Below are 22,813 nucleotides of genomic sequence, written 5' to 3' on the forward strand. Positions count from 1 at the left end.
AAATAAATGAAATTGCCCCTTTCTCGTAGAAATAGGAATTACTGTGGCATCCTTTTATTACAGTTTCTGTGCCCTGGACCCACTGCAGCAGCCTGGAGGCCAAGCGTGAAGGCAAACCAGAAGGATCCAGAAGGAGTGGGCAGATGAGGGAAGTAATTCGGGAATGAAACTGAAAGAAGCTGTGGTTTATTAGAAACAGGCCCTTCTTGAGAGGTTTGTTTGATTTCATTATGGAGTGTAGGCTGAACATGTTTCTCACAGGCCTCTCACATGTATACAGGAAATAGGCTGAGGATTGGTTAAGTTTCTCTTGGAAGGCAGCCCCTGCCATTTGCTTTCTTGAGATCCTGTAGCTCTATCAGATGACAACCATGTCTGATCAAACTACACCATCACTCCATCACACCAAGTACACACCTAAGGGGTACAGCTTCATCAAGTCACACTAAGCAGCAGCATCTACTCAACACCTTTGCTTACACAGGAGGAACAAAAACAACAAAACAAATCACACCCACCATATAAATCACATAACATCCAAAGAAAAATTAAAAATCAAACCTTTTATTTTTCTCTTACAAAAATATGTATTTGCAGTCATGTGATAGTTAGCATAGTTTTTAACAGTTTACATGGTTCCAAAAAACTACACAGTGCTCCAGATTAAATATTTTAAGATAATTCAGTACAAGAATTGCCACTTACTGATTTCTGGATTAAAACTGCTATTCATCAGAATGTGCAAAAAAAAAATTGCAAGTTAGAAATTAATGCTGAAGTGGTGTAGTTTAAGTAACATGATACATTAAACTTTTGGTCATGAGTAATTGTATACAAACTATAACAGTATTAAAATACATACTTTCATAAAAATATGGTTGTGACACTTTATATCCAAATATGACTTAGAAAGATATGTAATATTTATTATATAAAAGCAAGTTCTTATAGCAGGATTATGTCTTAATTTTTAAAAAAATCTATCCAAGCACTTAAAAGCAGAATTGTTTTGGTTTTTTTTTTGTAACTGTGACCCACTTGTCATGTAAAAATGTATGCTGTGTGTACAATTTTAATCTACTTGAAACTGGTCAAAGTACAACACTGCATGTGGAGCAGCTGAATTTACCACTGCAATTTGTTCAAGAAAACAAACATCACATTCTTGTTGCTTGATATGCAAGAGGAAATTATTCTGTGCATGTCTGCTATATGCATATACTGAGAATAATTTCATGCTACAATCTTTTCATGCCACAGTCTGACCTTTCCATAGGCCTTTTTCAGCTGAAGCTGACAGCATCTATCTTCAGCCTCATTATCTCCTCAAACACCTACTGGTGTAAGTAAGAAAACATAAATTTATAACAGGAACTGACTGCTATGATCTCCATCTGAAACAGATTGTGTATTAGCTAATTCTATTGAAAGCACTGATTGTAAAACCTGTATTAGAACACCACTGTACTTATGTCCTGTGATGAACACTGTCTACTTACATTTACACTAGTGATCCACTTTAAATCTAGAATGTCAGCAGTTTAAAACCACCAATTAGTATACAATTACTTTATATTTAAGGCATGTAAGAACACCCTAATTAACGGACATTGAATTGAGGAGATTTCTTTTCAGGAAATTTTTATCAGCTGCCTTGGCTTTAAAGATGCAAGATGAATAAGGTTTTGTAAAGATGGTAAGGAGAAAGGACTGATCTGATCATTTCAGCTGTACCTGAAACAATTTTGAAAGCAATAATTTACCACTAAAATACCTCAACTATCATGTATTCTGACCAAGACACATAATATGCCAGCTGGGCTTATCACCAGATGAAAACCAAAATTAAAAACAAACAATCTGGTAGTACTACATCAAAAGGATGATCAACAAGATCAATATTGCTCAACCCTGAGTTAACAGCATCGGGTATAGCAGCACCAATTGGAAAACATTCTGCAATGCCAGCACTGCACCGTGGTCCTATACTGTGGTATAGTTTCATATGCCCACAGATTGTTTTCTTTAAGAGCACTTAATTCAAACAGTATTAGACACAGGAATTCCTTTAGCTGCATTGGGATTTAAGTGGAAAAAAACAGTGAAAATAGTATAGTGAGCTATACCATTAGTACAGTCCACTTGTAGTGTTAAGGTATTATTTAGAGCCATGTTCCAAAGCTGGTAAGCCACTGTCTTCTGTGAAACAGCATTTGCCTTTTGTTTTCTGCACAAAAAGAATTCCAGGAGAAATCATGTTGTGCCAGTTTTGAGCAAGATGTCCTGTAAGTCATCTGGAAGTGCTAGTATAATATCATTGATGTGTGTCTGCAGCTTCTTCAGTGTGTCAGTTTTCACAGGAAGCTGTTCTCTGTCAGCCTGCAACTGCAAAGATACAATAAGACATGATTTCTGCTAAAAATGCCAGTTTGTCATAAAGACATACTGAAGTGACAAATTAGCACATCTTGAAAATTAATTCTTTTGCTGAGTAGAAATTCCAACAAGAAGCATGAGCTAACACTGAATTAATTTGGTTTTCTACTTCTCTGAGAATTCAGCCTTGCTCCCACTCAGGGATCAGTCACAAAATTCCAGGTAGTTTTAAAACAACAGATCAGTGCCATGTTTCCAACACAGTTGGACAACGTTGGGAAGGCAGCTAACATTTCAGTCACAATTGAAATGAGCTATTTTAAAAACATGAATAATGTTCCTTAAGCTATTAAAGAATATTTTTATTTAAGTAGCTGTAAACACAATTATACAATACTTTTATCTACTTAAGTTAGGCAAATCTGGGACATGTTTGATCCAGTTACTTACCAATTTATTCTTTAACTTTAAGACAAGATCTACCGTTTCTACTTCACTGTGCTTCTGACTCCAGAAAACCAAGTTCTAAAAAATAAAAATTAAGCAATGAAATATCTATGGCAACCTACATAACTTTCAAAAGTAGTGTTAGTTTACCTCTACCATTCAGAATCGGTCTTCTCCTTATTTTCATGCCATTTACTAAGCTCATTTTACTCACGTTCTGCCTACTGTGAACTGCAAAATCTATTTTATTTGCATGTTTGTTCAGGATTTGGAAGACTAGAACACAAACCAAATATACACAAATAATAAAAATAAAAATCATACCAAACAGGCTTAGTTTCAAAAATAGCATCTACAATGCAAAATGGCAGTAAACATTTACCAAATCCAATCTGCCAAAACAATGGAATATTAAAATAGTGCCAGGCAGCACTTACTTCTAGGACATTAAAGCAGATCACATAGTTGGTAACTTGTAAAATCTGTTCATGAAGTGAATTTTCTTATGGAAGTCTGTTCCTTAATCCCTTATCAATGGCCTTTTAAAAATAAACCGCCTTTATTTCCTTTATTTATTTCCACTGCTTTATTTCCTTTATTTATTTCCACTGTTTATTTTCCACTTTGTTTTGACTTACTTTTTTGTTCTTCCTATTACCTCTTGAGCTGCAGAATCTCTTCTCTAGAGATACCCTATCAGTTGGTCCAACTCAAATTATACTTACACACACTTCAGCTTCTTACTAATGGATCTTACATTGTAAGTTCATTGATGTGGCATATTAATTTTTATTAGATGACAAATATAATCATAAGCACATATTTTTCTAACCTCATTACACAGTGCTTCTAAATGAAGGGCCTCCAACTTCTGTGTCATTTCCTTCTGCCGGCTCCTAAACCAACCATCAAAGTTGGGTGATTTTAAAAAATGCCTGGTAAAATAATGAAAGAAAAATACATTTTACATTTTAATTACAATTTTTATAGCACCTTTTTCTAAGTAATCAAATATATAGCAATTATGTTTGAGGTTGAAGAAGATATTAGGACCCTTTCCAGGTTTACTTTTGAAAAGAGGTAATATTCTGAAGTGGAGTATTATAGGTTCATCTATTAATTAAGACAAAGACTGGGAAAACCATATAAAGAAAATGGGAATGAAAGACAAAAAAGATTAGGACTTTTGTCAGTAAAAAAAAAAAGCAAGGCTTAGTTTGAAATATCCTCATTTTTAACTTTGTGTTTGATTGGAAGGAGAAATTAAGTGGTATCTCTGGTATTCAGAGACCTGTAGGGTTAATAACATCTTATGAAAAGCATTAAAAGGTTACAAAGCAACTGATTTAAGTGAGTAAGGTATACTAAGTGCTATCAATTCTTATTAAAACACATATTCTAAAAGCAAGTCTTGGTCAAATCAATACTGATAACAAGTTTGCCCATGAAGAGCATTCATATTACTGATTTGTCTAATTTTTTATGCTAACAACAGGAATGACCTGTAAAGTCCTATCCAGTCTCCTTTTAAACCTGATGTGAGCTGTGGTCCTGCTTTTTCCAGTGTCTTCAGGAAATCATCTTGGCTAAACTGCCTCAGCTGTGGTGGACTCTATGGAAAGAAAGAAAAAAAAAACTATTAGCATACTACAAATGTTTTCTCTAATCACCAATTTCCAGTTAATTCAAATTTTATTTCCTTACCTTCCATGGTGATATGCATTTTTGCAAAGGCATTAGGCTTGCCACATAACGTTCCTAGGGAAAGGAAAAAAGAAAGGTTGCTTTCATAACCAGCATTATCCACAGTCCACGTGGATGTTTACTTATCACTTGTGACCACAGCATTTTCTCTTCAAAGTACTGATACAGGGTGAGGTTGTGCATATTTACCACATGAGAGCATAAGAACGCTCTCAACACCACTTGTATTTCCCAACAACAGAGCTTTACGTCAGCAAGACTGAAGGAGGACATGAGGGAAAGGAGAACAGGAAACAAGGGAACACATATCCTGAACTCCAGCCACTAGCAAACAATGTCTCTTTTCTTTGGTGACAGTCCACAGGTGCCTTCATATCCTGGGTGATTCCAAACAGTAATCCCACTTGGCATAAAATTTGTAAGTGATTTCCAGGTCCCTCATACAAACATAGAACTAACCAACAAAACTCTATCACAATGCCCCATCAACCAGATCACTACTGGACCCAGTGTTTACCCCAGGGGAACACTGCTAGTGGCTGGACTTAGGCTAACTGAAAACAACCTACTCCCATATTATGTATGTAAAAAACCTCCTTAGTCTAACAACTCACTAATGGAATAATGAAGCTCTCTGTCAATTCCAAAAAATACCGCCGAAGAATCACACTCTGAGCTTCTGTAGGACGTTTCTGTTGCACACCCTTAAAAAAGAAATAAAATATCACAAGTCTGTAACTCCAAAACATGCAAGTACTTCTGTGGATTTTTAGGAGTATTTATTCAAGTGTTTCTGTATTCATTTGCCGTAAGCTTACATATAGCACCCCTTCCCCTGAACCATGAAAGGAAAGCAATAACATCAAGTCAGTTGGCACAGATACCCATTACTCAATTGCACATTTTTTATTTTCATGCAAAGAAGTTCAAGGGGAAAAAAAAAAACCTTCTATAAAGAAACTTCTGCAAATGAGTCAAAAGTTTGGAAGCTCTGATTCTTACTTTTTTTGTGAGATTTCTAGACCAAAGAGACGAGAGGGTGGTGGCAGATGGTGGAAACCCCAAAACATTAACACATCAATCACATCAATTCTCTACATTATTAAGCTAATTTCTTGAGTTCTACCATTCCTGTTGTTAACAGAAAGTCCTAACAAGGCAGCAGCACTTCTTCTACAATGAGAGTGTATTCCTATCCTGTTATGAACTAGGGCAAAGGAATAATTTTTTTTTTCAGTTACACAGGCAGAGCTCAGCCTTAAATGAAAGCACCGTACAACAGCACACAAGGCAATTTCCATTAAGAAGAGATGTGTAGTGTTACCTTTTGTAACTGTTTAACAATTTCTTCATCCTTGTTCAAGTATGGCTTGTAAGAGGTATAAACACCTAAGGAAAAAAAGCAACATATAGCCAAAGGCAAAATGGGGTATGCTTTATAATAGTGGTAATTTAACTTTGAAGCAACATATTACCAGGTTTGGAGTCCAAAGTTTTTAGGTTCTTCAGTTTTTTCACTTTCACCTGCTTTGGAACTTCACCTGTCAAAACATGTAAAGCCACCTGACTTGAGATCTCCATTTTAGAAACAGATTCTTTCTTTTAGAAGACTATCTAATATTTTAAGAATCGGAAGGCCAACATGGGTCCAAATATATATCCAGAAACATCCAGTAAGCATACAAATAACAGGATACAGGCTTTTCCCTTTGTATAAAGGCTCCCTGTTGAAAAGCTTAAAAAAACCAACCAAACAAAAAAAAAACAAACCACAAAAAACCCCAACTGACTAAATAGCAGTGAATGATGTTTCATTAATTTAAAATTATATTCCACCTTTCTTTGTTCCCCTTAGGATAAATGCTCTCTGGAAAAAATCTTTAGTACCTTGGCCAAAATAATAATTGTATATAACAAATTAAAACAGTAGCAATGGACTGGGTTGGAAGAAAATTATTTTATATCTCCTTTTCCACAGGCTAAACTAAATTGTTTTTTGTTTTGTTTTTTTCCAAATATATCCTTCTCCAGCCAGAAGACCAGAAACCCTTTTAGTAATCTTGCGGAATCAGCAGAACCTCCTCCTAGATCTAGTTGGATGTTCAAATTCAGGAAAGATAATAGTATAAAAAGCTAGTGAAACTGCAGAGTAAGGAGAAATGGAAAATAAATTTAACAAAAACCCTCCAACCAAAAAAAGCCAACCAACCAACAAACAAACAAACAAACAAACAAACAAAAAAAAAAAAAAAAAGAAAAAAATAACCAAACTCCTCTCTCTCTCTGTCCCTGTTCTTACTGTGACATTCCAACTAGTTTTCACATGGATTTTACTTCCTGTGTACTTGATGCCACTGATTTATTACATTCCACTCACGCTAAAATTAACATCAGTAATAAACTGTGTTTAACAACTTAATATCTTATTGGGAGAGATACAAAAACAAATTATGAAAAAGGTGAAACATTATTACTAATGAGTATTACCACCTCTGCATTTAATATACTAGATTTGGCAATATACAACACGCAAGTACTCAAGAGCCTAGGTTCACTTGACAGATATAAATCTATGAGGATCTGGTTAGCATGAAACTAAACTGTACTAAATGAAATACATTTGTAAATAAACAAATAACACAGAGCTTGTTGCACAGGATAGTAGAAGGTATTTGTACTTTACCTGGAAGTTTAATATCTCCAATTCGGATAATGTGAGGCCAGTGCTGAAGTGTTTTAGCAAAAAAAGGATTCGTCACCCCTAGAATGACAGATGGTCTAGAAAAATAATGACAATGTTTGATTTATGACAGTAAGATCTTCTGTCTTAATTAATACAAAAGGTTAATGTCAACTCTTAATTTGAGAATTATTTTCCTTTTGTATTTACAAGTTACATTTTAAAGTTTCACATAGGAGCACAGTGTGTTTATCAATGTTTTTAAGTTTTAGAAAATAGCAAGAGAGATGTTATCTTAAAGTCTAAATAATAATGGAAAATAAAACTGACATCTTTTGCTTAGGCTCTTGGCTAAATTCTGCCCATTTACAATGTGAACAGGGTATTATGTGATTTTTTCATAATTTTTTTATCTGAGAGAGAATTTTACTTGTATTTGAAAGACAAATTGCTCCTTTTCAGTGTTTGCTTATACAAAACTCTCAGTACTTCAGTGTGCATGTCAGTCTGACCACTGCTTGCATGAGCTACTCTCAGATGACAGAATTAAGCAGAACACACACTAAATAACCCATTTCCATTCCAACACTTCAGCATTCTTTGTTAAAAAGCAGTTATCAAGTGGTGAAGTACAAATACATTAACAGCATTGTGCCCAAGCTCACAACCCCTACTCTGTGCTAAGACTCCAGCTTTAAGGATGTGCAGGGGCACACAGGGAAGAGGACAGTAAGAGAACAGGGCTGCAGGATTTGGGCTTTATAGCATTAATACAGTAAACTATCAATACATTTTTTAAATGGTGGCTGTTATCCACTTTACAGGCAAATGTTAGCCATGAAGAGAGTATAACTGCAAGCCTCATTGGAACAGACATATTAAAAGTTGCTCATAAGAATCTCCTCAGATTGATTTTAAAAATCCCAAATGTTAAAGCTTTGTATGTGCCATCCTTAAGTTTCCTGTTATTTGAGATAAGATGGAGAGAAAGAAAAAAAGGATCTTTCTTTAGGTTTTTATTTGATTCTTAAAGCTTTATCATGGTGGCAATTTGGCATCAATTTCTATGTTAACTTACAAATTTTTCTGACTTTCATTTTTCCCTCCACTTTCTAATTATAACTATGCACACACAAATTATATATAACCCATTAAGCATTCACAGATAGGACAAAAATCTGATCTCACAGCTCTGTAGGCAAGTGTAATGTCTGGGCTGTGGAAATAGCAATTTCCCCCTCCCTATTCCATCTTAAAATGAGCAGCACAAAATTTTATCAGTTTCTCAGAAGTCTTTCCTTGCATGTCACTGACTCAACCTTCACCAGAAAAATAATTTCTTTTGAGTCCTCCTACTGTTCAAGTATGTAATCCTGAAAACATTTCATTCCACATATTACGTATTTTCCTCCCACTCATTTGAATTCAGCTTCGTTATTTTTTGCTATTTCTATAATCCTGTTAAACTAATTTACATTTCTGATTTAAATTCCCTGGGATTTGCAAATGCTGTTCTTGCTTTTTTGGTGTTGCCATGTATGATTTACAGTCTCTCTGCTAAAACAGTGATAAAGACCAGTGCCCATAAATAGGTCTCAACACATTTCTTTGTTGTACTCTGAAAAATTAACTTACAATGCTTTATCTTCATTTCATGGTCAGGTCATAAGAATCAAGATAAGAAGCAAACAGAGTCTTTAATCAAACCCAAATAAGAGGCACTCTTCTCCCTAGTACTGGATCAAGTTCTGTGTAACTTCACACAATTTTGCAATCTTCTCATGCCTATTTTGTGTGAACCAAAAAGCAACATTTTATACGGACCAGTGGCCACAATTTGACATTCTTTCACTAGCTGGAGGGCTACAGAGCAAGGATTAAAGTCAAGTAAGGCTTTCATTTACACACAAGCAATAGAAAATAAAAAGATTCTAGGTCCAGGTAAGATGGTAATAAATAATGAGGGATCTTATTTAACTGCTACTGGTTATATATTAGCAGAACTTGGTAAGCTAATAAGTCACTTTTAGGAGCCTTAATTTATCACATTTACAGAAGTAATTATGATTTTAAACCAGTTCAGTAAAGGCATGATGAATCAAAACATCAAGATGAAAATACTCCTTGCTCCTGTCTCACTAAAGGTAATAAAATGCAAAGAATCTGCATCACCTGCTTTCTTCTCTTTTTTAAAGCCTCTGCTTCAGAAACCTATTCCCAATCTTACCAAATTTTGTTTTCTTTAAGAAAGCTAAAGCAATTTGAGCTTTGTTTCAAACACTAACATACATAGCAAACAACCTTTCTATTTTGCTACAGAGGAGCAGATGCAATTTTGAAGCATGGGTTACTGAAGTTTAACCAAATTCTTCAAGGAAATATTTTTAGAAATCAAATTACATACTGCATAACAATTCCCATGGAATATGATCTGAAACATAATGTCTATGTTTGTATGCTTTTCCACTGCTGTATCTCTGGTGGTACTTCCATTGAGAGGAAAAATAGAGTAAAAACCCAACAAAACAAATAGAAATCTCAACACAACAACCACTGCCTGTTCAGCCATTAGAAAAAGCTTCTTTACTAAAAGATCAGTAAATCTAACACAGGGACTCTATTCATAAATCAAGTTGCATTTAAGTAATGCATATAACATACATATTATTAACAGATACAATAAGAAGAGAGAAGGAGAGGTCGCTCTCAAATAAGAGGGTATATTTAAAAAAGAAAAGTAGAAAAGTGTGTGCTTAAAGCACTCTCAAAACATTTTTTAAACTTGCACTCTTAAAAAAATAAACTTAATTTTGTATTTGTAGTATTTCCCTAACAAATTTAGTCAAGAGATACTTCTTAAATTATTGTCTCAACTTGGACACTGACTGGATTAACTTTACAAAACAGCAATATTAATGTTGAATTCCAGATGTCATTTTGCTTAGGAACTACTTAAGAATAAAAACAACCATAGCACAATTTTCCAAGGAGCTACTACTGAGCTGGTATTGCATGACCAAACCCTCCTGGAAAAACAAAATGTTCTCCCCACTTTCATTTTTGCAGTTTTACTTATTTTGCATACAAGATTCCCATCAATGTAGCTTAATGATGACATTGTTTTACAGTTTCTAAATCCTGCATACCATGAGGGAAACCTAAAAACAGGTAACTACTACACTCAACTGGATAAACCTTATAAGTAAAGAGTCTAAATGTATTCTATAATGATAGCCATTCAGACTAGTTAAGCAGTATCTGAACACACATTTACAGTTAGAAGTGGTTGAAAGCAAAACCTTCACAACAAAGCTTGATTTACTTACGGGGCTTGTGTGCGAGTCGTGTATTCTTTGAATTCACTGTCATGTATGGTGAAGTATGGCCTGAAATCACTGCAGTACTTTAACGGTGAAATACAGCTGCAAGGTAAAAAAGAGATAAGCCTGCTATATGTATACAATGCAAAACTTCATTAAAGAAACAAGCAATTCTAAAATTTGTAGTATTTTTTTATATTCAGCTCAAATGAAGTTGCACTCACATGCGACCCACTGGGTCATTAGTTAGGAAGCTCCACTAAGATTTACCTAACAAGTGCCAGCACGGTTTCTGAAGATTCTGATGGTGAGGGTGCCATCACAACTAGTGGTTCTCCTAGCAGTACTAGTTCCCAAAGCATCTGAATGTGAAAGAACACTGGACACAAACACCTAGAAAAACATTGACATATTTTAATACACTTATCCAGAAGAAATATGTATCTGATTAAGAACTGGATAAAAAAAGAAGTTTGCAATGGTATTTAATAGCCATCTGGAAAAATATCAAATACTCATGTGAAATGGAGCATTTAATAAACTTGTTTATTGCAGTTTCAGTCCACATATTGTCTGAATTTTTTTTTAGTCAGCTTCACAGAAAAACAAAATTAAAATCAATACTGATAAACGTTAGCCTGCAAGCTAAGAGACATGTTATGGACCCATCATACATCTTTGACTTGTAGGAAACCATAACTAGAAATAAATCAATCCAAACTCCTACCTGAAAAGGTCTACTTCATGAACAGTCGGTAAAGCCAGAGAGATCTGAGCATCTGCCTAAAAGACATCGCAATGCTTGTTTTTTAGTCATCAGAATACCTAGGTATTAAATGAAATAGTTTCCCTTAAATGCTTACAGACAGTAGATGGTACATACCCTAACTATTTACCCCTACTATACTACTGCAGTATGGACATAATCTCCACAAGTAACTATCCGTGTGTGTGCTAAAAGCACACACACACACACACACACACACACATACACACACACACCACTTACAGGCATGCAACTTTCAGTCCAGAAAAGATACAAAATACTGAAGCCATTTTGAGTAACAGCTCTGCAGCACATGCAGGCACAGATAGATTCGTTTTATATGCATCCTCTCTGTTTAAAGATTTTTAATTTGGTTTTCACCCCCAAAACAACCAAAGAAACTTTTCACTCATTATAGGAAGTTTGGGTCCAGTAATTTTTTTCAGTCAACAGTCTTCTCCTAAAGTACTTGGGGTAGCTGGGTTAGAACACCTTTTCTACAAAGAATCCAACTCTAGATTCCTCCACTCAAAGTTTAAAAGACTGTAGATTTCTTTGTTATCGAAGTACATGAGGATTTGCCACCTATCTTTTATGAACAAATTTAAACTAAAAAAATGAAGGCAAGTATTTAGCTTTGCCTAGGGGTTATATAAAACAGAAGTATCTAATCTCTACCTGGTGCATATTCTGTACTATTGGCGTTGTTCCAGGCTTGTCACGATATGTTGGAATCCGCAACTTTGAAAGAAAAAGACAGACTTTTTTTTCCCCTTGCATCGAATTCAACAGACACTTAAAACACTGATGTACAGACAAGATACAACATTTAAAGAGGAAATACTACAGGATGCTGCTTAATGTACTCTACAGAACATCCACGTAACAATGAATACGCGGCTGAAGACTGCAAATCATTGCTACAGGGATCAATACACTCGTATTGGAAGTGTTCAAGGACAGGTTGGATGGAGCTTGGAGCAGCCTGGTCTAGCATCCATCCAGGACTTGACTTCATTAAATTTGTTCTTTCAGAACAGCTCCAGAAACAACTTGCTCCTCTCCCTAGTGATGCACATGCATCTAGCCATAAATTCGAGAGGATCTATTGAGAAACTATGTTCAACTGTAACCTCTAGATCTATCAAATCCACTTAATTGCATTTTACATGAAAATGTTATGGCTCCCAGAGGCCCAGTTCTTACCCACACACTGGATATAGCTTCTTTAATATCTTTATTTAGCTGTATTTCACCATCATTGAAAATTACCATCAGACCAAAAAACTCATTTAGTGTGTGTGGTCCAAAAAATTTGTACCTGTCAAACTTCAGAACACGAATGATTTTGACTGCTATATTTAATTTGCTTGACAGGAACTTAACTCTCAGTATTTTGAAGTGCTGCTTAACGTTTGATTTGCCAATTAGCATTAAATCCTCCTAAAATCCGTATTCCAGAAGGATAATATAGACACTGCAAACAAAACATCTCTTTTTAATATCTACAAAAAATGCATATTAACCTCTGCCCTGCAGAAGACCCTCCCCTCCTTGCCTCAATGAAGGAACCTAATCAAGTTCTCACAGACCTTCATGCTGAGAGGAGTAAACATCTATTCCGTTCTGAAGTATGAGACACCGAAAACAAGGAAGAATACAGTGACTACCCATACAATAAATGGAGGGGAGAACACTCTCTGAGAAAAATAGTTTAGGAGGAATTACCTTCATTATAATGCCCATAATGGGCAAATGCAGTATTTTCCCTGGGATTGGTGCTGGCCAACGATCAACATCACTACAAACTTAAATTAAAAAAAGAGTATAATTCAGAACTAGTTAATATATGCTATAATTCATTATCCTGTAGTAACTTTGTGCAGACTGCATTTTTAAATTAGTGCTGATAGCCCACAACAGTTCTACTTATCTCTTGATTATGCTAAAGTAGTTTTACAGCCTTTTTTGACAATCCTACTTTGCTAGAACTCTAAAGGTTTTTCCTTTCAGGGAAACCTGTATCCTCATGTTTTCTATTTTTGGTAGCAACTAGACTCATAATTTGTTGAAGAAATATTACATGAGAAGCCATGAAAGTACATTAAAAAATTCTGAAACAAGCACACATGTTTATGTTCATCAGCTACTGTAGATAAACACAGGTAGCTGAGGGAAAAGCTAGCTTCCTAGCTTGGCTATGAAGTTTTTCAGCATTTCGTTGTAAACAAAATATTAATGATTATTAATATAATCATTAATATAGTTATTAATAGTTATTAATATAATTATTAATACTAGCGGTTCTTTCAGACCTTATTTTGTTCATAATACAAACTGTCAGAAAAAACTATTTCTCCAAAGGCAATCAAAAATACAATTCCTTCATCAAGAATGGTTTCTACAAGTTGATGTTCAGTAAAAGCACAAAAATACAGGTGTTGTGTAAAGAAACTTTCCCATTTGGCCCTCTCTGTTTCTTCAAGTTCTACAGTAAGGCTGAAGCACCCATTGTCAAGTGCCACTCTGCTGCATTTTTCTCTTTGGTCAAAAAAGCAAAAAACAAACAAGCAAAATACCAACAAACGACAACAAAACCAAACCAAACAAAAAAGACAAAAAACTCAAAATCAGCCAAACAAAAAAAAACCACATTCAAAATGACACGTGTACAGTTGCTTAGCAGTTGTCAGAATGGCCAAATGGACTCAGTTGTTGAAGAGCACAAATTAAAAATTGCCACCAGGTACTTTTGCTGAACAGCTAGTCCTGAAACATACAACAAAATCCTAGAAGGAACAGGCTGCCCAGGAAAGTGAGTGGAGTTGCCATACCTGAAGGAATTTATAATGTGCAGATAGGGTGCTGAGAAACATGGTTTAGTAGACTTGGCAATGCTAGTTTAATGGTTGGACTTGGTGATCTTAGCAGCCTTTTCCAACCAAAACGGTTCTATGATTCTATGTTTTTTAGGAGAGGAGATTCAACTCACCCATGCAGAATCCAAAACTAGAATCACAGAATCACTTAGGCTGCAAAAGACCTGCAAGATCATTACGTCCTGCGATTGGGCTGCAGTTCTGTTCAATTACCTAAAAATCAAGCTATAATTCCAACCCTCTACTCTGCAAGAAGACAGAAATACAAACTAGAATCCTTGTTTGTTTTTTCTTCAAAAGAAGTATGTGATGTTATAGGAGCTCTTCCAGAATAACATAATAGTATCACTACCTGCTTCCAGGAAAGCTTCAGTTTTTTCAAAATATTCTGGTGCTATTTGCTTGAGCATGGTGCGAAAGAGGTGGACATAGGGTAGTTTGCTGATGAGGACCAGTGACTGGAATAAAGAGAAAAAACAAAATTTAAAAATTAATTTTAAATGAATCCTTTCCTTCAGTTCTATTACAGTTGTACTGGCTACTATCAGAATGTCAAGTGTGATTTTTCTCACACATGCAAGCCAACCACACATTTGATTACAGGCAACTGCACAGAAACAACAACCAAATGTTGCCGACTTTGTTCATAACACACAAAAATCTTTTGTTCTGACTGTGAAGCTGATGTAAAATTAGACCAATTTAGTATAAATCCACAATGAATTTCGTTGAGACAAAGACATCCTGCTTCACTGAGGTCCTTGAAAAATAGTTGCTTTCCAAATCAGTATTTTCCCAAAAGAACTGACATTACCTTCTGGAAGTAGCCTCTCTTTAATGATTTGTCTCTAACTTGTCTGAAGTATACATAGCCGTAGTAATATGCTGGATCTTTCTGCAAAATAAAGAATTCAACACAATAACATGATAGTGCCCTTTCTGCAGTATTCTATATATATTTTAAAAGTTGATTCCCTTGCAAGCTCCAAAGTTGATTACACACAATGAACTGGAAGTATTACTCAGTTTATGGGTACTATTTTTTCACTAAGTACTTCAAAGATGTAACATCAGTGTGGAAACAGCTGTGCTTTCTGGCTTAACTATTTTTATATCTACAGTCTTCTGACAGACCATTAAAATAAAATCAGAATTAATTTCCTGAGGAATAAATCAACACTCATAATTTTGCAAAGTAGCACTAAACAGATTTTAGCAGTTAGAAATCTTAAAGCCCTGACTTGAAAAAAAATCCATCATCTTCCTATGTATTAGTTTTATAAAAGACTCCTGGAGTATTAAGGAAGCACACTCTCAAATTTCAAAGATTCATCAGCTTCGTCCTTCCTACAAACAGGAATTTGAGTATTTGCCACATACACAGATCCAAATTGAGTTTGAGAATCAGATTCCCACCAGCAGTTAAAGGTCTCGGTATTCCATAAGGACATGACAAGAACAATGTTTCTGGCTGCTATGTGCTTTAGGTAACTGCTCCATCTTCATAAAATACAGGGTGGAAGCACAGAGCAATATTTCAGCTTTTTTTTTTTTTTTTTTTTTCTTTAAAGTTATAATGCCCTTCAGATTTCCAATAAGGTAGTGGCTTTCACAATCTGATCTACAGATTTCTAGTCAGTAACAAAATAGGTCTGCTCATCAATTTAATTAATTGCAGTCCAAAACCCATACTAAGGAAACGTAAAAGATCAGTTACCAGAACTTAATTTGCTCATCTTTGTCTTTCATGACATCCAGTTCAGAAACATAATTTTTCAAGGATTAATGCAAAGCATTATTAACATTACCCAGAAGAAATTAACCTATTTTCTTATTTCCAACCTTTAAGTAAACTGGTAGATCTCTATCCAATTGGTCCAGAAAACAACACAACGAGACTTTCCTTCCAGTAGACCGTCGAAATCTAAAACAAAACTGTGTGTCCCCAAGACAACCTACATTGGGGGAAAAGATAAACAACAAACAGAGAGTGTTCTGAATTTGAGCCTTGCTTAATATGAGGACTTGTCTACAGCCAAAAAAGGTTAAATAGTTGTGGTTCATTTCCCTTGCACAGCTAGTGTACCCTGCTATTATGACCATTTTTATATTAATATAAGAAATGAACAATGTGGCAGCTTTGGCAGTAATAAACATCTTGCCTTCAACTCTGCCTCACAGGGAGTTTATTAGACTGTCATGTCATTAAAGAGCTCTACTAATGGCTGTTCTTCTGTTCCTACACATTTTACTCATCTGCATGTATAGTTCTGATTGTCTCAACCATGTCATGTCTCCACTCAATGATTGCATTTAATATTTTTTTTTTTTTTCTCTTTCTTTTTTAACACCGAAGAGTTCATATGTAAACCATATTATAAGAGTGTGTTAGACTGATCTCTTAACTCCCTGTGCAGGCCTAGGTATTTTTGAAAGATGCAAAACTTAACTGCAGAAAATGGAGTGCAAAGAAGTATTGCTTACCGGTAAAATTCTCAAGGAGTAAACTTTCATTTCTATAAAAACTTATTTCTGACAGAAAAATGTAATAAAGTATATTGACTGTATGCAGTCTGGAAATACATTTGGGCTAAATTTGTACCAGTTATCAAAGGTTCTCTGATAAAACTTTCACCAGGTAGAACATGAGAACTGAAGTATCAGAATTTGTATGACTGATACTCTTCTGACTGTGCTCTCACCATTACAAACATTGTCCGCTGTTAAAAGAGAAGCAACTCCAAAACAACTTCAAGTAGAAGCTATTCTGAACAAAATGTGCCATTCGTGGAAGCAGTGATAAGGGGCACTACTAGAATGTTTATAACAACCAATGACATCATTAATTCTGGGAAATCTGTAGAATAAAAAATGTCCCCTTGGTATGCAGTGTTACTAACATGAACATAGGCAATTAAAAGACAACCTCCTGAGCGCTGCTAAACTGTAGCAAGCAGACTGTCTTCATCATAACAAGGTAAACATTCACACAGGCAACTATAAAAAACAATTACTACTGAACTTACAGCTTCTGTTACAGCAGTAAGCTTCCATTTGGTAAAGGACACTTGCTTCTCTGTATTTGATCTAACTTCTTCATTAGTGCTTTGCTCTTACAGCTTTTGGGTGCGATTTGCAAAGACCTCCACAAAACAGATCATGAAGCCACTATCATCTGAACTCACAGTTGTCCTGACATCAGCCACAGCCAACTAAAGAGTAAGGCGGACCTCCATTCTCCAGATAACTATTCTTCAGACTTAAAACCAACATTTGATTCATTTTTAGAACACAAGTTTTACACAGGTAATCCTTCTGTATCATCAGAAACCTCAGCTTACCAGGAATCATCAAGAACCTACAGGTTCTTAGTAGGGACATTACAAAAAGCAAGAGTTTTTTTTTCCTGCTGAAAGTAAACCCTTGTTACATATACCAATTCTGCACAAAATAACTCTTATTTGAAAAAAAAAATTAAATACTCCTTTGCTCCTAATGCATTGCTTTGTATCTTCAATATATCTTTTGAAGGCTGGACAGGTTTATCACCATCAACAATGAGAGCAGTAAGATTTTGACAAAGGGGAAAAATTAGCCAAGATACTTGGTAAAATTATGTGAGAGCTCACATCTGCATCACTCTTTATCAGAGCTGTTAAGCTGCAGAGCAATCAAAAGCACAGACTAAGAGCTGTTAAAGGGATAAATATGTCTGTTAGTACAGGTTTTGACTTTTGTAAAGAAATAAATGTGAAAGGAAGTGTCTGTACTTCTGCCTTATCTTTTTTGCAGGTGGTCCAACTCATCAGCCACATGCCTCCAATTTCTCTTTGGCAGCAGAACAGTAGAAGTTCAGATTAAAGAAGAATTTAGCAAGCAAGACCACACACAGCAAAAGAAGCATCCAGAATAGAGAAGATAGCATAGGTTTTAGCTTCTCAGTTGTTCTTGCTAAATGATTTCTTAATTTAAAAGTAATTTTCACTGTTATGAATTTAGAAAATATACATTTACTTCTTTATGAAAAGATTACTCCATATATTTTCCAATTGCTTTATTAAACTATTCAAATGCTGTGCTTACACATCCCTCTACAATGACAATATTATTTTGTTTAAAAGTCAATTTAAGATATTAATTCTTTACTTGCAAAGTATTCTGAAACATCTCTGTATGTACGTCCTCTGGAAGATCTCACATGTTCACATTCCAGACATTTAATTTACATTATTAAAAAAACCCAAAACATTATCTGACCTTATTACAATAAAATCATAATTTTATATTTAACCTTATTTATACATTTTCTACATTGCAATATTAAGTTGTTAGAAGTATTATTTAATCTAAACTATTAATCAATACTGTCAAACTCTATCTAATGTAACTTAGTCTGACAACAGATGACTACACGGAAGGAATCACTTACCTGAATTAGAATCTGGAAAAGACAAATAGCAAATATTGGTTTTCTAGAGGGGGGGAAAAGAAAAGAAAGCTGTTATACTTCCTAAAATTGCTAAGCTAAAAACAAACTATATACTTATACAGCAGCTATGGCTTACCTCCTTATCTGTGAGTTTTGAATGTGGAGGATATATTACCTACAGAAAAAAAGTATTTTATTAAAAAAAAACTCTGTATAAGCAATGATCTGCTATTAAACTTTTTTTTTATACAATCCTCAAATACCTGACTTGCCTTATGCTGTTTTCTAAGGTAAGCTAATAATATTATGTCTCTGTTCTTATTTTTTATATGCTTTTAAGCACACAGATCTTTATAAGGTATTTTGGATGCCAGGTGGAGACCACAGATATATATTAATAAAATCACAATACTTGAGGTTTTTGGTGCAACAGGTCCCAAAGGAGAGCAAGATTGCATCCTTTAGATTTACCTGGTACATTCAGAAATGGCATAGATGATTCCTTAGAAAGCCACAAGGTATTACTCTCTGAAATCTATAGCCATGGACAGTTAGGTGATAGTAATCAGGATTCAATCACAAAACATCCTCTATATTAATACGAACTCTTGGAGGATGAATATTGGCCCCAAAGGAGAGCGGTCTGAAGGAACAAAAAACACACTCAAGAAGCCATGACTTGTACTGATAGAAAAAGAAGGAAGTTTCTTTAGTATGTTTTTACAAAGCAGAAATCATAAATGATGCAGTGTGAGATATGGAAGCACCATCATTTAAAAAAATGAATGTGATCAGTGATCATTCAAGCAAATAGGAAAACAACATACTGGAAAGAAGACAAACCTGAGATAGTTGAAGTTAAGCTAAAAAGTTCCCCAATAGCTTGCAAGCAAACAAAATCCAATATAAATTCAAATATTATGTTTCAAAGAAGTTTTAAGAGCTTTCATAGATGGGAACTTGCCGAAGAATTTAAGTTCAATGCAACTGCAGGTCTAAAATCCTCCTTATCATAAATTTATTATCATACTGCTAATGTCCAGTTATCTGATTTAATCTTGTCAAAATATAAGTAAATTTATCTCCTGATAATATACTGCTGTCCTAAGCTACAGAAAACAATTATATCCACTACCTGGTCTCTGACTAAGTAGGCTTTCTGTACCCTAGCCATAAGGTCCCTAAGTCAATTATTTTTCCTTCAGTCCTCTATCCAATGAGGTACAGTCATACAACACACTATTGCTATAATTAAAACTGAAAATAGACCTGTGTGTGAAATACCTGCATACTGCATTTAGTAAGTCTGTAATCAGCTTTTTAAAAATTATTTTTAATATGCAAACATTTTCCTATACTTTCATGACCAGAAGGCACTGAAGATGAAGCTACCTATCAGAAGCACAAAAGCAAAGGGGAAATGACAAGACTGCAGGGAGACACAAAGAAGCAGAACTACTGTGGACCATAACTTCCTAGTTTCCAAATATTCTAAAACCTACATGTCCCTTACATGTATCTTGTTTTTCCCCATAAGTAATAATTTAACTTGCCAGATAGGAAACAAAAAAAAAAAAGCCCAATTTGTATTTTAAAGAAAAATAAATGTAAAATTATTGGAGAAAATTTGCTAACTACTTGGGAAGCCTTTCCCTCAAACACAGTTCTAAGAGTGTGCTCCCAGTATCACAGATTTGAGCAGCGAGCTGCTTCTTTTTGTCTAAAGTTTCCAAGAAAGAAATAAAACAATCTTTTGTGTGGGTGTGCAACAATATAAATGCTTATTTTGCATTCCTGTGTCTTAGTATTTTTCATTGTTAAGTAAGGTAATTGTTAAGGATTCAAACAGAAACTAAAAGCTAATTATTCTTTCAGCAGCAAGACAACAAAAAAAAGCCAGGCCTTAGTTACGTAGACATTTTAAGTTTAATTTTATACACCCATTCAATTAAAATTAAAAGCACTGTTAAGAGTTGTTTGCAAACAGGACAGAGGATAGATACTCTGTGCTTCCCTTGGCCACCTAGAGCATTACCTGTTTACATTACAGGTTATAAAGAATTTCTTGTCTTTGTTGCTAACACCACCTCATAACATCAAGCAAATACAGCTCAGAGTATCAGTGCACTGCTGGTTTCTTTCTCTTGAAGCCAACAATGATACAAATTATGTATTTTAAACAGGGTAGTAGCTAGCTTTCTTAAAACTTATGCCAACACAACTTTTACAAGAAAAGAAAGAAAAACACGTTTATTCCCTGCACAGTCATATGGTAAATATTAAAAATAAATTATGTGAAGGCGATCCAAATGATAACTATTCTTATTTGTCACTTCCCTAATGCAGCTCCACCGTGTCATTTTTCAGATGTTCGCCTGTTGCACAGAATGGCAAAGAGCAGCAGGGAACTGAACAAACCTGGCAGCGTCACTAAGGCACCGCCACAGTTTTGACGTTTATTTAATGGTGCAGGGAAAACACTTCAAAGATTTATTTGCATACCTCAGCGAGCTAAAGCAACGTGTTAATTGTGAAGCCTACTTGCCTCCACACAATTATTATACTCTGGCACTACTATTATGCTCTTTACAAATCTGATACCTCTAGATGCCATGGAAATCAGTGCTGTTCATAGACAGAGAAAGCTGATGAAGCTCTAACACACATCTTGGCGGCAGATGACAACCACTCACAATGGCACAGCAGCGTGACAACCAGCACGATGAGCACAGTCCCTTGCAAATAACCGAACTCACCTCACGCTCCGTGACAGCTGCGGCTGGCACAGCTTTCCCACCACCGCTCCCTCCTCCCCTCAGCGGCCTCTCGGGATTTTGCACAATCACTTTTCCCTCAAAGCACCGCCGAGCTTCCCCCCGCCGCTGTGCAACGCCGGCACCAGAGGAAGTGCCCGATTCCGGCGGAGCCCTGCCGCAGAGCCGCTCGCTCCCGGAGGCGCCGGTGCCCACACGACCACCGCCGCCACCCGTGCACCACCCGACCCCGACGCTCCCGCCACCTCACGTACCTCCACGGCCTGGCCCAGCTCCAGGTCGAAGCCCACCACACACACGCAGTGCAGCCAGGCCGAGAAACGGTCCCATGGGAGCAGCGACAAGCACCGGTCCGGACCGTCCGGCTCCGCCAGCGCCGCCGCCACCACGGCCTCCGCGTCCTCCCCGGCCTCGTCGGCGCCGCTCGGGCTCCGCTCCCGCTGCGACATGGCGGCGCACGCCCCGCCGCGGGGAGTCACGTGAGAGCGGCGCGGCACCTCCCCCGAGCTCCGCCGGGCACCGGAGCCGCTTGGAGCGGGAGAGTCCAACCGGGCTCCAGAGGAGAGGGGGCGACCAAGGCCCGGCAGCCCAAACCATTAGGGCGGGGAGTCCCGGGCACAGAGCTCCCCCGTGCGGCCCGCACGGGAAGGGAGAGCTGACGGGACAGCGCCGCGTTCCTCCCGCCCGGCACGGGGCGGCCGCATCCGCATCGCCTGAGCTGCCGGCAACTGGAGGATCAGCTTGTGCCGCCGGCCGGGAGGCAGCAGGTTACTCCGCCTCATTATGGGGCATCGTGTCAGAGTCGTCTTGCCCTGGAGACCGAATTACCCCCCCCCGCCAGTGCTTCGGCAGGGTGCGAGTGCGGGGAACTCCTGCAAGCTGCATATTGTAGGCATACAGCCAAAATTTTTCTCGTCCTGTTTGGCATGAACAGCATCTGGGCAAGATTGTCGCTAAGTAATTAATAGGCATGTCTACATCATGTCCTGTGCAACGCTTAGCATCAGTCAGGTTAGATGGGAATATCCCGCAAGCTGATGGTTGGACAGCTTTACCCCAGAAATTGGAATAATTTAAGTGAAAGCATCCTAGTCTCTTAAAACCTATTTAAGTGCCTCAGCCAAAAGCCAAGCTCTTTATTTAATAATGTAAGAGCTTTCAAATACTCTCTTGGCACAGTTCATGCCCTATTTATATTTCAATTGGAAACCTTCTCTGGAGTTAAAAGTGCTAAATAGTTAATTTTTTGAACAAAAAAATCCACCGTTACTCCTCTCCTGTCCTATAACTCTTTAGTTATTCTTGCTAGACTTCTGGTTCACTGCTACCACAAGAACACCCTCAACCTTGTAGATGCAGACAGGCTGGTTCTCTGAATTAACTCCATGCCTGGTTTTCCCAGCAGAAGTTGCAAATGCTAAAACCAAGATAGCACAGC

At 36.6% G+C, this 22,813-nt stretch overlaps 1 protein-coding gene across 1 annotated transcript; it reads right to left on the bottom strand.

The window, feature by feature from the left end:
- Positions 1-548: 548 nt before the first annotated feature.
- DENND6A (DENN domain containing 6A) lies at positions 549-21,824 on the bottom strand. Its single transcript, XM_008499093.2, has 20 exons — positions 21,630-21,824; positions 18,738-18,776; positions 18,602-18,644; positions 16,015-16,127; positions 14,987-15,067; positions 14,525-14,630; positions 13,022-13,101; positions 11,972-12,034; positions 11,255-11,310; positions 10,798-10,920; positions 10,534-10,629; positions 7,211-7,305; positions 6,003-6,068; positions 5,852-5,916; positions 5,142-5,231; positions 4,528-4,581; positions 4,326-4,435; positions 3,656-3,758; positions 2,827-2,901; positions 549-2,385 (listed from the first exon to the last, which is right to left on the bottom strand). The coding sequence occupies exons 1-20, from the start codon at positions 21,822-21,824 to the stop codon at positions 2,254-2,256; spliced, it is 1,785 nt and encodes a 594-aa protein (XP_008497315.2). The 3' UTR covers positions 549-2,253.
- Positions 21,825-22,813: the final 989 nt, after the last annotated feature.

This window comes from Calypte anna, chromosome 12 (assembly GCF_003957555.1).
Source record: "Calypte anna isolate BGI_N300 chromosome 12, bCalAnn1_v1.p, whole genome shotgun sequence".
In the NCBI taxonomy this organism is placed as follows: Eukaryota; Metazoa; Chordata; class Aves; order Apodiformes; family Trochilidae; genus Calypte; species Calypte anna.

Excerpts from the sequence above, each read along its gene's own strand:
- DENND6A (XM_008499093.2), bottom strand. The coding sequence starts at position 21,824 with ATGTCGCAGCGGGAGCGGAGCCCGAGCGGCGCCGACGAGGCCGGGGAG. Across the intron at positions 18,645-18,737 it reads CAAAACTCACAGATAAGGAG|AAAACCAATATTTGCTATTT; the intron begins GTAAGCCATAGC and ends CCCCCCCTCTAG. Across the intron at positions 4,436-4,527 it reads AATGCATATCACCATGGAAG|AGTCCACCACAGCTGAGGCA; the intron begins GTAAGGAAATAA and ends TTCTTTCCATAG.